At 33.1% G+C, this 13,713-nt stretch overlaps 1 protein-coding gene across 1 annotated transcript; it reads left to right on the forward strand.

The window, feature by feature from the left end:
- Positions 1-7,958: 7,958 nt before the first annotated feature.
- LOC146163772 (beta-centractin-like) lies at positions 7,959-13,713 on the forward strand. The gene is made up of 10 exons (XM_083383083.1): positions 7,959-8,101; positions 9,069-9,133; positions 9,241-9,355; positions 9,754-9,965; positions 10,475-10,609; positions 10,735-10,816; positions 10,957-11,049; positions 11,417-11,591; positions 11,990-12,092; positions 12,485-13,713. Exons 1-10 carry the CDS (start codon positions 8,054-8,056, stop codon positions 12,585-12,587), a joined length of 1,131 nt encoding a protein of 376 aa, XP_083239209.1. The 5' UTR covers positions 7,959-8,053; the 3' UTR covers positions 12,588-13,713.

The following is a 13,713-nucleotide window of genomic DNA, read 5'->3' on the forward strand; positions in this document are numbered from 1 at the left end:
AACAATATTTTTTTGCGCTTGCCTCGATAATGTTCGGTCGCTATACAGAGAACATTTTACCGAATTATTTGAGCATCTCAACCCAAACGAACATAAACGTGTCAGTCTGTTGTATAGTAAACTTTTTAGTAGGCTATGTCCACATAGACATTTTGAGCCAGTTTTTCGATTAAGCTGTAGTAAACTTTCTCGCTGAGTCTCGTAAAAAATTGCTATTGAAAAACGTAAATTTGCATTTTGGTTATCGTTTTGTGACCGAGATCCTACCCTGTAAGGTTGATGATGCGGTCTGCGGGATGGGTTTATTGATCGTAAAACCAGGAAAGTTAACTCTCCATAAAGTGGTGGGGGGTAATGTAACCAAAACCTAATTTTTCAGGCGCAGAATTTCTTCTTTGGTTGTTAGGATAGGATCATGGTTGTATTGTTAACCTACGGCTGCTATAGTTCAGCACCCAAAAAGAGGACATTTTTTGCCGGCAAGTAAAACTAAAGTAGAATTGTTACGTTTGAGTTTAATGATGTTTTATGCTGATTTTCGCGATATTTAATTGTTTTGGGATTCTCGGATTAATTTTCGATAGGAAATTTGGCGTTGCTGGTCGACTCTAGCGCAAATAGGCTACTGGTCTATTTGTTGCGAGCGCAATCGTTTTGCTGGTGGTGGCTAAGAAGAGACTTATAGGCTAAGTGACGATTTAAAATCCTACCTTTTAAAGTGAATAATCACACACCTTTTTTTTTATTAATGAGGCTTTTTACATGTGAGGTTCGGTTGCAATTTTTCTGGCGCAATTGTTGCAATAACAATCAAGAAGTTAGGGCTGGTAGGGCAATTTGTTGAAAAACTTTTTTTTTAACCAGCAATTTGGCAGGTTTCATGGCTACAGTATTTTTTTGGAAGTAAATAAAACGGTCGAAGGTATAAGCAACTAACTCGAAATGCGAAAAAAGAGGACATTTGAGCATTTTTGAGCGTCCTCGAAGGACGATTCACTTTTCTTGAGAAAATAGGACAAATCCTTCTAAAAGAGGACATATGGTAGGCCTAGTTAACCAATATTACTTGTAAAACATAGCCTGTAATAATAGTTTCTCTCCGTAGGTGTCTTTAACTTAATTATATTTTTGTGCAGTTTAAGCTTGTGCAAGTACTATTTCACATTTGTGTAAATATATAGGCTAGTTGTTTTACATTATAAGCAGGGAGTCGAACCGTTTGATTATTCTAGTTCAGGCTCGGTGCGAAGTCAAGGATTTGTTTAAAATCCATTTCAGTTCCGGTTAAGCTCCAGTTCGACTAAATTTATTTTCAAAACCAGTTTAAAAAGTTCCGGTTGGTGTACGATATGAGTCCTTTAAACATAACATTGTTGGTTACTAAATGTGCAGAATAACAAACTTAACTCGAATTTAATCTAAGTTTTATAAACCTTTAAAAACAAGCAGATCTTTATTGAAATATCAAAAAAATAAAAAAGCAAATTTATATGTAATTAATATTAATGTTTTCAGAAGATACGACATGACAAGGCTCTGTGAAGTGCAAGTCTTCATGATTAACTTTTTTAAGAGGTTTTGATTCGGTTAAGGTTAAGAGTTTTTCAAAATATCTGTTCAGTTTGGTTCGGCTCCTTAAAATCTTACGAAAATCAGTTCCGAATCTGGTTCGGTTTACCGATGTCTATGAAATTATAAATTTTAAGTATTCTATCTTATGTGACCAACTAACGCCAAAGTTCATAGAAATAATATGTGATTCTATAGAGACTTTGACTAACGCTAAAAGTTCAAGTAGGCTGTCATGGTTGAAAATTTTTAGTTAACTGTATTTTTTATTTAAGATATCCATATATTACATTATTTAAATCGTTCATAAACAGGGGACTTTATGACGAGATTGCGTACTCTCTGTAAAACGTTGTTTTTAAATGTCATGCAAACCACTTTAAACAAAATAAAAAGATTAAGAAACCTACTTTTAATATTAGGATCTTGACGTAGTTATCGTCGTCTAATTTCAATGCAAACTGACCATTCGTTTTACGTAGTGGGCCATTAGCTCTTGAAAGAGCATTTTGGGCCGCGACAAAAAAAGTTTGCCGACAACTGTCTTAATAGATAACTATCATTCTTTATAAACCAAATCAACCGTAGAGTGTTTTAAAACCAAGCAAAACAAATAAGTTAAACATTTTTCTTAAATGGAAATAGCAAGTTTTGATTCGTATTTCTGTAACATTATGGTTTGGGGTTTTATATTAGGCATTAAAGCGCTAAATTACCGCGTCTTTTAAGACGTCACAGGAAAGGAACACTTCTTTTCCGGAACGTCACTTTCAACCAGTGACTTTGTTGTTATGAAATCACATCAAAAGTGTTTCCGATTGCATGTTTGTTTATGCTTACAGTCATATTAGAACTTTAGAATGTATCAGTTACTTCGACTCACAAGTAAAACAATGGTAACCAATAAATCAATTTAAATTAAAGAATCTGTCATTACATAACAAACAACAAAGTCGAAATCTCATTAGGTGAAACATTTTATAAAGGCCAATGAAGTGTTTTCACAAATGCGGTCAACCCGAAACACCTTGCACAAAATTTATCAATTGACTAATATGTTAAAATGATTTAAATCACCAGATAAATAGCCTTCAAACGCATAAAATTAACCAAAAAAACTAAACATCAAATGTGATTTTTACTGAATTTCCGAAATCTTGTAGCTGGGATTTGTAGCCGGAAACTCAATCAAATAACCAAATATATAAAAATCCTAATAGTCAGCGTATAACCAAGGCACTAAAGTACAAAGGCACTTGCCTCACATTTAGAACAAAGGCACTTTAGTCAACGTCTAAACGCGAAGAACAAAAATGATTGATGGTTTCCTACAGTTCTTTCCTCGTATAATTTTTAATTGTTTGCTCATAACCGAGTTTACTTGCAGAATGCAGTCTCAAGGAGATATTATCATAATTTGATATTTTTATGTCGAAAAACTAAATAACAAAAATATATACTAAATAAAATATTACCAAACAAGCAAAAAATATCGAAATTCAAATTGAAAAACTAACTCAAGGCACTACAAAACAACCAAACAATAATAACAACAACAAAACAAAAACGCCAATCTACTAACTGCTACCAAGACGATCGTAGCCTAGTCTTCTGACTTAACAATATTTTTTTGCGCTTGCCTCGATAATGTTCGGTCGCTATACAGAGAACATTTTACCGAATTATTTGAGCATCTCAACCCAAACGAACATAAACGTGTCAGTCTGTTGTATAGTAAACTTTTTAGTAGGCTATGTCCACATAGACATTTTGAGCCAGTTTTTCGATTAAGCTGTAGTAAACTTTCTCGCTGAGTCTCGTAAAAAATTGCTATTGAAAAACGTAAATTTACATTTTGGTTATCGTTTTGTGACCGAGATCCTACCCTGTAAGGTTGATGATGCGGTCTGCGGGATGGGTTTATTGATCGTAAAACCAGGAAAGTTAACTCTCCATAAAGTGGTGGGGGGTAATGTAACCAAAACCTAATTTTTCAGGCGCAGAATTTCTTCTTTGGTTGTTAGGATAGGATCATGGTTGTATTGTTAACCTACGGCTGCTATAGTTCAGCACCCAAAAAGAGGACATTTTTTGCCGGCAAGTAAAACTAAAGTAGAATTGTTACGTTTGAGTTTAATGATGTTTTATGCTGATTTTCGCGATATTTAATTGTTTTGGGATTCTCGGATTAATTTTCGATAGGAAATTTGGCGTTGCTGGTCGACTCTAGCGCAAATAGGCTACTGGTCTATTTGTTGCGAGCGCAATCGTTTTGCTGGTGGTGGCTAAGAAGAGACTTATAGGCTAAGTGACGATTTAAAATCCTACCTTTCAAAGTGAATAATCACACACCTTTTTTTTTATTAATGAGGCTTTTTACATGTGAGGTTCGGTTGCAATTTTTCTGGCGCAATTGTTGCAATAACAATCAAGAAGTTAGGGCTGGTAGGGCAATTTGTTGAAAAACTTTTTTTTTAACCAGCAATTTGGCAGGTTTCATGGCTACAGTATTTTTTTGGAAGTAAATAAAACGGTCGAAGGTATAAGCAACTAACTCGAAATGCGAAAAAAGAGGACATTTGAGCATTTTTGAGCGTCCTCGAAGGACGATTCACTTTTCTTGAGAAAATAGGACAAATCCTTCTAAAAGAGGACATATGGTAGGCCTAGTTAACCAATATTACTTGTAAAACATAGCCTGTAATAATAGTTTCTCTCCGTAGGTGTCTTTAACTTAATTATATTTTTGTGCAGTTTAAGCTTGTGCAAGTACTATTTCACATTTGTGTAAATATATAGGCTAGTTGTTTTACATTATAAGCAGGGAGTCGAACCGTTTGATTATTCTAGTTCAGGCTCGGTTCGAAGTCAAGGATTTGTTTAAAATCCATTTCAGTTCCGGTTAAGCCAAAAGACGCTATGCATACCATATGGCATGTTGCGCCATCTGGCTTATGAATGCTACATAAGTAAATTTTTATGAAATGATACGATAAACTTTTCGCACTACACGCAAGGTTTTCTAAGATTAAGTGTTTTATGGCGTAATTTCGTGACGTCATTCGTTTTACGTAGTGGGCCATTAGCTCTTGAAAGAGCATTTTGGGCCGCGACAAAAAAAGTTTGCCGACAACTGTCTTAATAGATAACTATCATTCTTTATAAACCAAATCAACCGTAGAGTGTTTTAAAACCAAGCAAAACAAATAAGTTAAACATTTTTCTTAAATGGAAATAGCAAGTTTTGATTCGTATTTCTGTAACATTATGGTTTGGGGTTTTATATTAGGCATTAAAGCGCTAAATTACCGCGTCTTTTAAGACGTCACAGGAAAGGAACACTTCTTTTCCGGAACGTCACTTTCAACCAGTGACTTTGTTGTTATGAAATCACATCAAAAGTGTTTCCGATTGCATGTTTGTTTATGCTTACAGTCATATTAGAACTTTAGAATCAGTTACTTCGACTCACAAGTAAAACAATGGTAACCAATAAATCAATTTAAATTAAAGAATCTGTCATTACATAACAAACAACAAAGTCGAAATCTCATTAGGTGAAACATTTTATAAAGGCCAATGAAGTGTTTTCACAAATGCGGTCAACCCGAAACACCTTGCACAAAATTTATCAATTGACTAATATGTTAAAATGATTTAACTCACCAGATAAATAGCCTTCAAACGCATAAAATTAACCAAAAAAACTAAACATCAAATGTGATTTTTACTGAATTTCCGAAATCTTGTAGCTGGGATTTGTACCCGGAAACTCAATCAAATAACCAAATATATAAAAATCCTAATAGTCAGCGTATAACCAAGGCACTAAAGTACAAAGGCACTTGCCTCACATTTAGAACAAAGGCACTTTAGTCAACGTCTAAACGCGAAGAACAAAAATGATTGATGGTTTCCTACAGTTCTTTCCTCGTATAATTTTTAATTGTTTGCTGATAACCGAGTTTACTTGCAGAATGCAGTCTCAATGAGATATTATCATAATTTGATATTTTTATGTCGAAAAACTAAATAACAAAAATATATACTAAATAAAATATTACCAAACAAGCAAAAAATATCGAAATTCAAATTGAAAAACTAACTCAAGGCACTACAAAACAACCAAACAATAATGACAACAACAAAACAAAAACGCCAATCTACTAACTGCTACCAAGACGATCGTAGCCTAGTCTTCCGACTTAAAAATATTTTTTTGCGCTTGCCTCGATAATGTTCGGTCGCTATACAGAGAACATTTTACCGAATTATTTGAGCATCTCAACCCAAACGAACATAAACGTGTCAGTCTGTTGTATAGTAAACTTTTTAGTAGGCTATGTCCACATAGATATTTTGAGCCAGTTTTTCGATTAAGCTGTAGTAAACTTTCTCGCTGAGTCTCGTAAAAAATTGCTATTGAAAAACGTAAATTTACATTTTGGTTATCGTTTTGTGACCGAGATCCTATCCTGTAAGGTTGATGATGCGGTCTGCGGGATGGGTTTATTGATCGTAAAACCAGGAAAGTTAACTCTCCATAAAGTGGTGGGGGGTAATGTAACCAAAACCAGTCCGAAAGGTAAGCAAAGAATAATCGTCTTAAGGTTTCAATTTGTTTAAGATAAAAAAATTGCTAATTTTTCAGGCGCAGAATTTCTTCTTTGGTTGTTAGGATAGGATCATGGTTGTATTGTTAACCTAGGGCTGCTATATTTTCAGCACCCAAAAAGAGGACATTTTTTGCCGGCAAGTAAAACGAAAGTAGAATTGTTACGTTTGAATTTAATGATGTTTTATGCTGATTTTCGCGATATTTAATTGTTTTGGGATTCTCGGATTAATTTTCGATAGGAAATTTGGCGTTGCTGGTCGACTCTAGCGCAAATAGGCTACTGGTCTATTTGTTGCGAGCGCAATCGTTTTGCTGGTGGTGGCTAAGAAGAGACTTATAGGCTAAGTGACGATTTAAAATCCTACCTTTCAAAGTGAATAATCACACACCTTTTCTTTATTAATGAGGCTTTTTACATGTGAGGTTCGGTTGCAATTTTTCTGGCGCAATTGTTGCAATAACAATCAAGAAGTTAGGGCTGGTAGGGCAATTTCTTAAAAAACTTTTTTTAACCAGCAATTTGGCAGGTTTCATGGCTACAGTATTTTTTTGGAAGTAAATAAAACGGTCGAAGGTATAAGCAACTAACTCGAAATGCGAAAAAAGGGGACATTTGAGCATTTTTGAGCGTCCTCGAAGGACGATTCACTTTTCTTGAGAAAATAGGACAAATCCTTTTAAAAGAGGACATATGGTAGGCCTAGTTAACCAATATTACTTGTAAAACATAGCCTGTAATAGTAGTTTCTCTCCGTAGGTATCTTTAACTTAATTATATTTTTGTGCAGTTTAAGCTTGTGCAAGTACTATTTCACATTTGTGTAAATATATAGGCTAGTTGTTTTACATTATAAGCAGGGAGTCGAACCGTTTGATTATTCTAGTTCAGGCTAGGTTCGGAGTCAAGGATTTGTTTGAAATCCGTTTCAGTTCCGGTTAAGCTCCAGTTCGACTAAATTTATTTTCAAAACCAGTTTAAAAAGTTCCGGTTGGTATACGATATGAGTCCTTTAAACATAACATTGTTGGTTACTAAATGTGCAGAATAACAAACTTAACTCGAATTTAATCTAAGTTTTATAAACCTTTAAAAACAAGCAGATCTTTATTGAAATATCAAAAAAATAAAAAAGCAAATTTATATGTAATTAATATTAATGTTTTCAGAAGATATGACATTATAGTATATTAAAACAGTTTTAATATACTATAATGACATAACAAGGCTCTGTGAAGTGCAAATCGAAGAGGTTTTGATTCGGTTAAGGTTAAGAGTTTTTCAAAATATCTGTTCAGTTTGATTCGGCTCCTTAAAATCTTACGAAAATCAGTTCCGAATCTGGTTCGGTTTACCGATCTCTATGAAATTATAAATTTTAAGTATTCTATCTTATATGACCAACTAACGCTAAAAGTTCAAGTAGGCTGTCATGGTTGAAAATTTTTAGTTAACTGTATTTTTTAGTTAAGATATCCGTATATTACATTATTTAAATCGTTGATAAACGGGGACTTTATGACGAGATTGCGTACTCTCTGTAAAACGTTGTTTTTAAATGTCATGCAAACCACTTTAAACAAAATAAAAAGAATAAGAAACCTACTTTTATTATTAGGATCTTGACGTAGTTATCGTCGTCTAATTTTAATGCAAACTGAGTTCAGGCGATTTTTCTAAAAATGAAAATATTTAAAATACTTTATAAAATCGATTGAATTTTAATAACTACTGTTTTTCAATACCTAATTTTTTGTATTTTATAGACCTAAACAAAGCAATTCATTTATATTCCATACACATTTAGTTACTCTTCTTCATTTTTGTGGCAAATGTTTAGAAAACTTGTGCAAAAGTGACGCGTAAAAATGGATTCATATAACGTCATTGCTAATCAGCCAGTTGTCATTGATAATGTAAGTCATTAGTTGTTTTTTAAAGTAATTTAAAAAAATATGTGTCATGTGGTTTGGGCTTTGTTTACGGTTCAGTCTGCTTTTTATGGCACTTCTACCGAGATCTCGCGTGTACTTTATAGTATGCAGGTGTACAACATAGGTTTTATGCAAACCCAAGGTTTGGACTCTTTCGAAAACCAAAAAACACTTTTCAAAATTTAGGTGTACAATTCACTAATTCAGGTTCAGGACAAATTGCACAACAAATTGCTTAAATAAAATCTTGTCGGTGCCCATGACCCACTGTGGAAAGTATGGCAGGTGGAAGCGAGTTTTTTTCAACCTTTTAAAAGTGAACCCCGAAAAAAATCTGAACTGCACCCCAAATATGTAAAACGCTTGTCCGCCATACATTTACAGTGCAATGTACGCAATGCAGTGTACATCGGAAATCCTAAAGTGCACCCGAGGTGCACTTTTTTTACCTTTGTTGCACCCGGATTTTTTCGGCCGTACACCTGCGAGATCTCGTCCGAATCTGCCATACTTTCCATACAAGCACATGACAGAATATAGAGTGGTTTATGACAAGTATAAATGCTAATTTTTATTATTATTCGCGTACTAAAAATAGAAAGTAAGAGTTTTGATGTCGCTAGTCGGGTTGCATAATTATTGATACATAAAAAGTACTTCAAAAATCAATAAAAAGCATTAAAAAATCTACAGTAGGTGTTACCAAATAGTAGTTACTTACTAATATCCGCTAGTTTTACAAAAATTGAGGCTATTGTTAATAACACTTCTCATGCACAAAAACTCATATTGCTTATCTATACCACATTGTTGTGCCCATCTTTGCCATTTTTTATAATATTGTTAAGTTTCTCTTTTCTTATAAAAATATTTGGCATAATAAATAAATAAAACTCATTAATTTATCGCTAAACACACTAATGTGTTTTATTTTGTGTGTTGTTTCCAGGGTTCTGGAATGATAAAAGCTGGATTTGCGGGTGATCAAGTTCCCAAATGTTACTTTCCCAATTAGTAAGTAAATTCTTCCTAATGTGCTATTTTATGTTAGTTCATTTGCTTATCACCATTGTTCAACTATAGTGTTAACTATATGTTTACTTATTTTTTAATTTAATCAGCATTGGAAGACCTAAGCATGTGCGAGTTATGGCCGGAGCTTTAGAGGGTGACATGTTCATTGGACCGAAGGCTCAAGAACACAGAGGGTTGCTCAATATAAGATATCCTATGGAAGTGAGTCTATTTTTCTCTAATGCACGGGTTCTGAAACCGGGGTCCATGGAACACTTGAGGGTCCGCGAACTACTTTTAGGGGGTCCATGAAGGCCTAATAGAAATATTAGTGAATATTAACGAAGTTCACTTTCACATTTTCGGACCGAATTCAGCAAATTTATAAAGTTAATTTGTATTGTGCATCAATTGATGACGTCATTTTTGAAAATTTCTTGTCACCGTGGTCCACGGGAAGCAGAAAAATTTTTTTAGGGTTGCGCGGTAAAAAAAAGTTTATAAACCCCTGCTCTAATGTAAAGTAGTGTTTCTTTCTGAGTTACTTCTCATTTAATTTGTGTAAATCCCACGATAATTAACCCCTAACCATTGAAAGGTTAAACACTATTTTTGTGTAGCATGGCATTGTAACGGATTGGAATGACATGGAGCGAGTGTGGCAGTATGTGTACTCTAAAAATGAGCTGCAGACTTTCCCAGAAGAACATCCAGTCCTACTTACTGAGGCACCCCTTAATCCCAGAAGAAATAGGGAGAGGGCTGCTGAGATCTTTTTCGAAACTTTTAATGTCCCTGCTTTCTTTGTGTCAATACAAGCAGTGCTGTCCCTGTAAGTATCTTAATTGTGTCCTTTGTTTACCATTTACAGGTGTGAAAATGTGGTTTTGATTTAAATAGCCATTCAAAAATTTATTGCATAAAATGCCCGTTTTAAATTCGCTGGACAACTAGTGAACATTTATCACAAAACACTTCTTCAAAACAATATTATGTTTTCTTTTAAATGTTTTAGATAATATATATTAATAAAAAAGTTTGTCTCTGACTTGTGTTTTTGTTTTAAAATTATAATCAATTTTGTTGTTACTAGTTTTTGGTTCCCTTTTTTAACTTGGCAGCTACATTAGTACCACTGTTAATGATATATTATATACATGAATGAATGTACTTCACAAAGAGGAAAAACTGCCTTTCTTACTTGTGACATGTTTTTAACTAATTTTCGACACATTTTAATGTACCTTTTTGGTGAACTTACTTCTGAAAACCCTGTAAAACTGTAGACATGTTATTTTATTTTTTGTATGTAACAAAAATTTAATGTATATAATTTAATAGGTATGCTGCTGGAAAGACAACAGGAGTTGTTTTGGATGCGGGTGATGGTGTAACACATTCAGTTCCTATCTATGAAGGTTTTTCTTTACCACATTCTATCATAAGAACAGATGTAGCTGGAAGAGATGTTACTAGGTTTGACAAAAAAAGATATTCAAATTAACTAAAATGTTACTTGGGTCTGGCATTACTGAGTGTATTTACATTATCCACAAATAGGTTTTACATTTCATTACATTGCCTTCTGTTCCCTTCTGTAGGTATCTTCAGCTTCTGCTGCGAAAGGAAGGATTTAACTTTAAAACATCTGCTGAAAGGGAAATTGTCAAAACTATAAAAGAGGTACAAACTACTTACAAATATACTCACTATTATCATCATTGTATCCATGTGATTTTTGTTTGTAAATTGAAAGTTGAAGTTTGCTTTCTTTAACAAAAAATCTGTCATAACTAAATTGTAATGTTGTGTGTTAATTACAGAAATCTTGCTATCTTGCCCAAAATGCTGTGAAAGAAGAGGGTGCGGAAAATGAACGAAAACTTTTTCCTTTGCCAGATGGCAGTTCTATTGAGGTAAAATATAAACACATCTATTACCCATACATAGTGCCTAATTTAGCTATACCTAACTTTATCAAGAAGTATAATAAACAACACTATGATTGGGAAGATAAAAAGAAGCTTCATATGTTAAATGCTCTTATTGGAATAGAGTAATTATTTTCTATTTTTACCTTGGGTTGTTTAGTAAATCTAACATATTTTGCAATGTTTGTCATACACAAGCTGCCAAGCACAAAAAAAATCTCATGCGGAATTATTATTTTTATGAAACTTTGTTACACATAATTTTCAATAGTCAACTTTCTATTTTTTTTGTAACTCAAATACTATCTACCATAAAGTTTCAATTAACTAGTACTGTATAATTTAAATACAGATTGGTTCTGCCAAATTCAGAGCGCCAGAAGTTTTGTTCCAACCAGATCTAATCGGTGAGGAATGTCAAGGGCTTCATGAGGTGCTATCTAACAGCATTAAGAAATGCGATATGGATCTTCGAAGAACTCTTTATCAGAACATTGTGCTTGCTGGCGGATCAACTTTATTTAAAGGTACGGTTTTCCAGTATTCCTAGTTGTTTGTAATTGTTTATAAATACTTACGAAAAGCAACAAAAATAAATTGTTAGTCTTTTTAACAATTGGTTCCACAGTTAACTTTTTCAATACAACGAAAACTAAAATTACAGTAAAAACTACAAATTATATGAATATACGGCACAGAATAAATATTTGTCAGAAGAACCCTCTTTAAAATTGATACAAATTATATTTTAACTTAGAGCAAATTGCTTGTTTATGCAAAAGCAATTTAACCATTTTTGTGATATGATTTTAATAACATGGATCAAAGATTCCTTTTAGCGGTTTCTAAATTGTGACAATGGTTTGTAAATATTACTTGAATTCCCTTTTATGAGTTTTTGCTGAACTTAAAGATTGTCTTACAGGATTTGGCGATCGCTTATTAAGTGAAATAAAACGATTAGCACCAAAAGACAACAAAATCAGAATACAGGCAACCCAAGAAAGGCTGTACTCCACCTGGATTGGGTTAGTATTTTCAATTAATATCAATATTACTTGCCTGCATTTTTAATGTACAGATTAAATACAAGCTTACGCCCCCCAAAAATGAACTTGCATGTTGCACTATTGTAAAAACAAGTTTTAAGAAACCCATTTTTTTAACTTTAAAAATGTATATGATATTCTATACTTTCCACTAGACGTCAGTAAAGAGTAGTTAATGTTTTGCATGTATTTTATAAACAGTTTTATCACCAACCAAGCAATCTTTTTTGGTTGTCATTAAAGTGATTTATATATATTTTTAGAAAAAAATAAATGTATGTTTTTCTGCCTACAACTTTGATAATTGTCATGCGTTGCACCCTTTTTTCATTTTTGCACATGAATAATTAAATATATGTGATTTTTTTCAGGGGATCAATCCTTGCCTCGCTTGACACTTTTAAGAAAATGTGGGTCAGTAAAAGGGAGTATGAAGAAGATAGACATCGCGCAGTACATCGAAAGATGTTTTGAGAAAATCAGTTTCACATGCTGGGCTTCTTTGTTCCCAGTTTTACACCCAAGTGTTCCAAGAGATTTTAAGATATATCTAACTGCTGTAATATCAGTGCCTGGACTATTGGAATTGTTAACTTGTTCTGCATATGGACTTCTGGTTAGATCATACATTTCTTATTATAACATGAAAAAAGAAAATGGCTGCAACTTAATAACAAAGTTCGCAGATTAGTTGTGTAGCTTTTTATGTTATAATCAGCAAATTATCTGTATTATGCAATGAAACTGACTAAAACAAATTACCATGGCATTAAACGTATGTTAGTTTTTCTAGCTTTAGTGAATTATATTGCTATGTTGCTCTGTATGTTGGCATGTTTTTTGTACTACATCCAATTCGGTTTGCTGTTGTAATGACTAAAATTTGCTAAACAAGTTTTATGATATATGTCTGTTAAAAAATATATCGATATTAAACATACTTGGTATGCTAATATGTTATTGCTATTAGCTATAACTTGAAAACAAATTAATTGAAAGTCGATGTTAAATGTGATAACATTTCGTTGTTGCTGCTGCACCTTCCTGTTTTATTTTTGTACCAAGTATCATGTAGTTTAAACATGTGTTGCTTTTTTTCTTTTTGTAGGCAATAATGAACACATGATCAACCTTACTACAATGTATGGCTTTTTCTGCAACTAATTTTTCCTAATTAATATATAATGCCACTTATATCAACAATATATATAAACTATCAGTTTTAGTTTGCATGGAAGTGCTTATTACCATAAACCAAATAACCAAAATTATGTTGAGACCCAATATGAAGTAAAAAACAATAGGGCCATTTGTGGTTCAATTGTATTGATGGTTAATCGTTTTGGAGGGTAAATGACTAGTTCAAGGAGCACTTGTTTATGCATAATGAACTACTGTGTTGTGTTTTCCCTTTACCTATTTTTAATAATAAGCTGTTGTGACACTGACATAGTTCACCAGTGCTTGTCAGGAATATACAATAACTTTAAATAATATTAGAGTATGTTGGTGGTTAAATGTTTGTTTTGCATGAAGCTACCCTATAACTATTGTTTAATCTTTGATATTAAGTACTGTTGTTCATTTTTGTGGTATTAAA

The sequence above is a fragment of the Ascidiella aspersa genome, chromosome 2 (assembly GCF_963924565.1).
Source record: "Ascidiella aspersa chromosome 2, kaAscAspe10.2, whole genome shotgun sequence".
Classification (NCBI taxonomy): Eukaryota; Metazoa; Chordata; class Ascidiacea; order Phlebobranchia; family Ascidiidae; genus Ascidiella; species Ascidiella aspersa.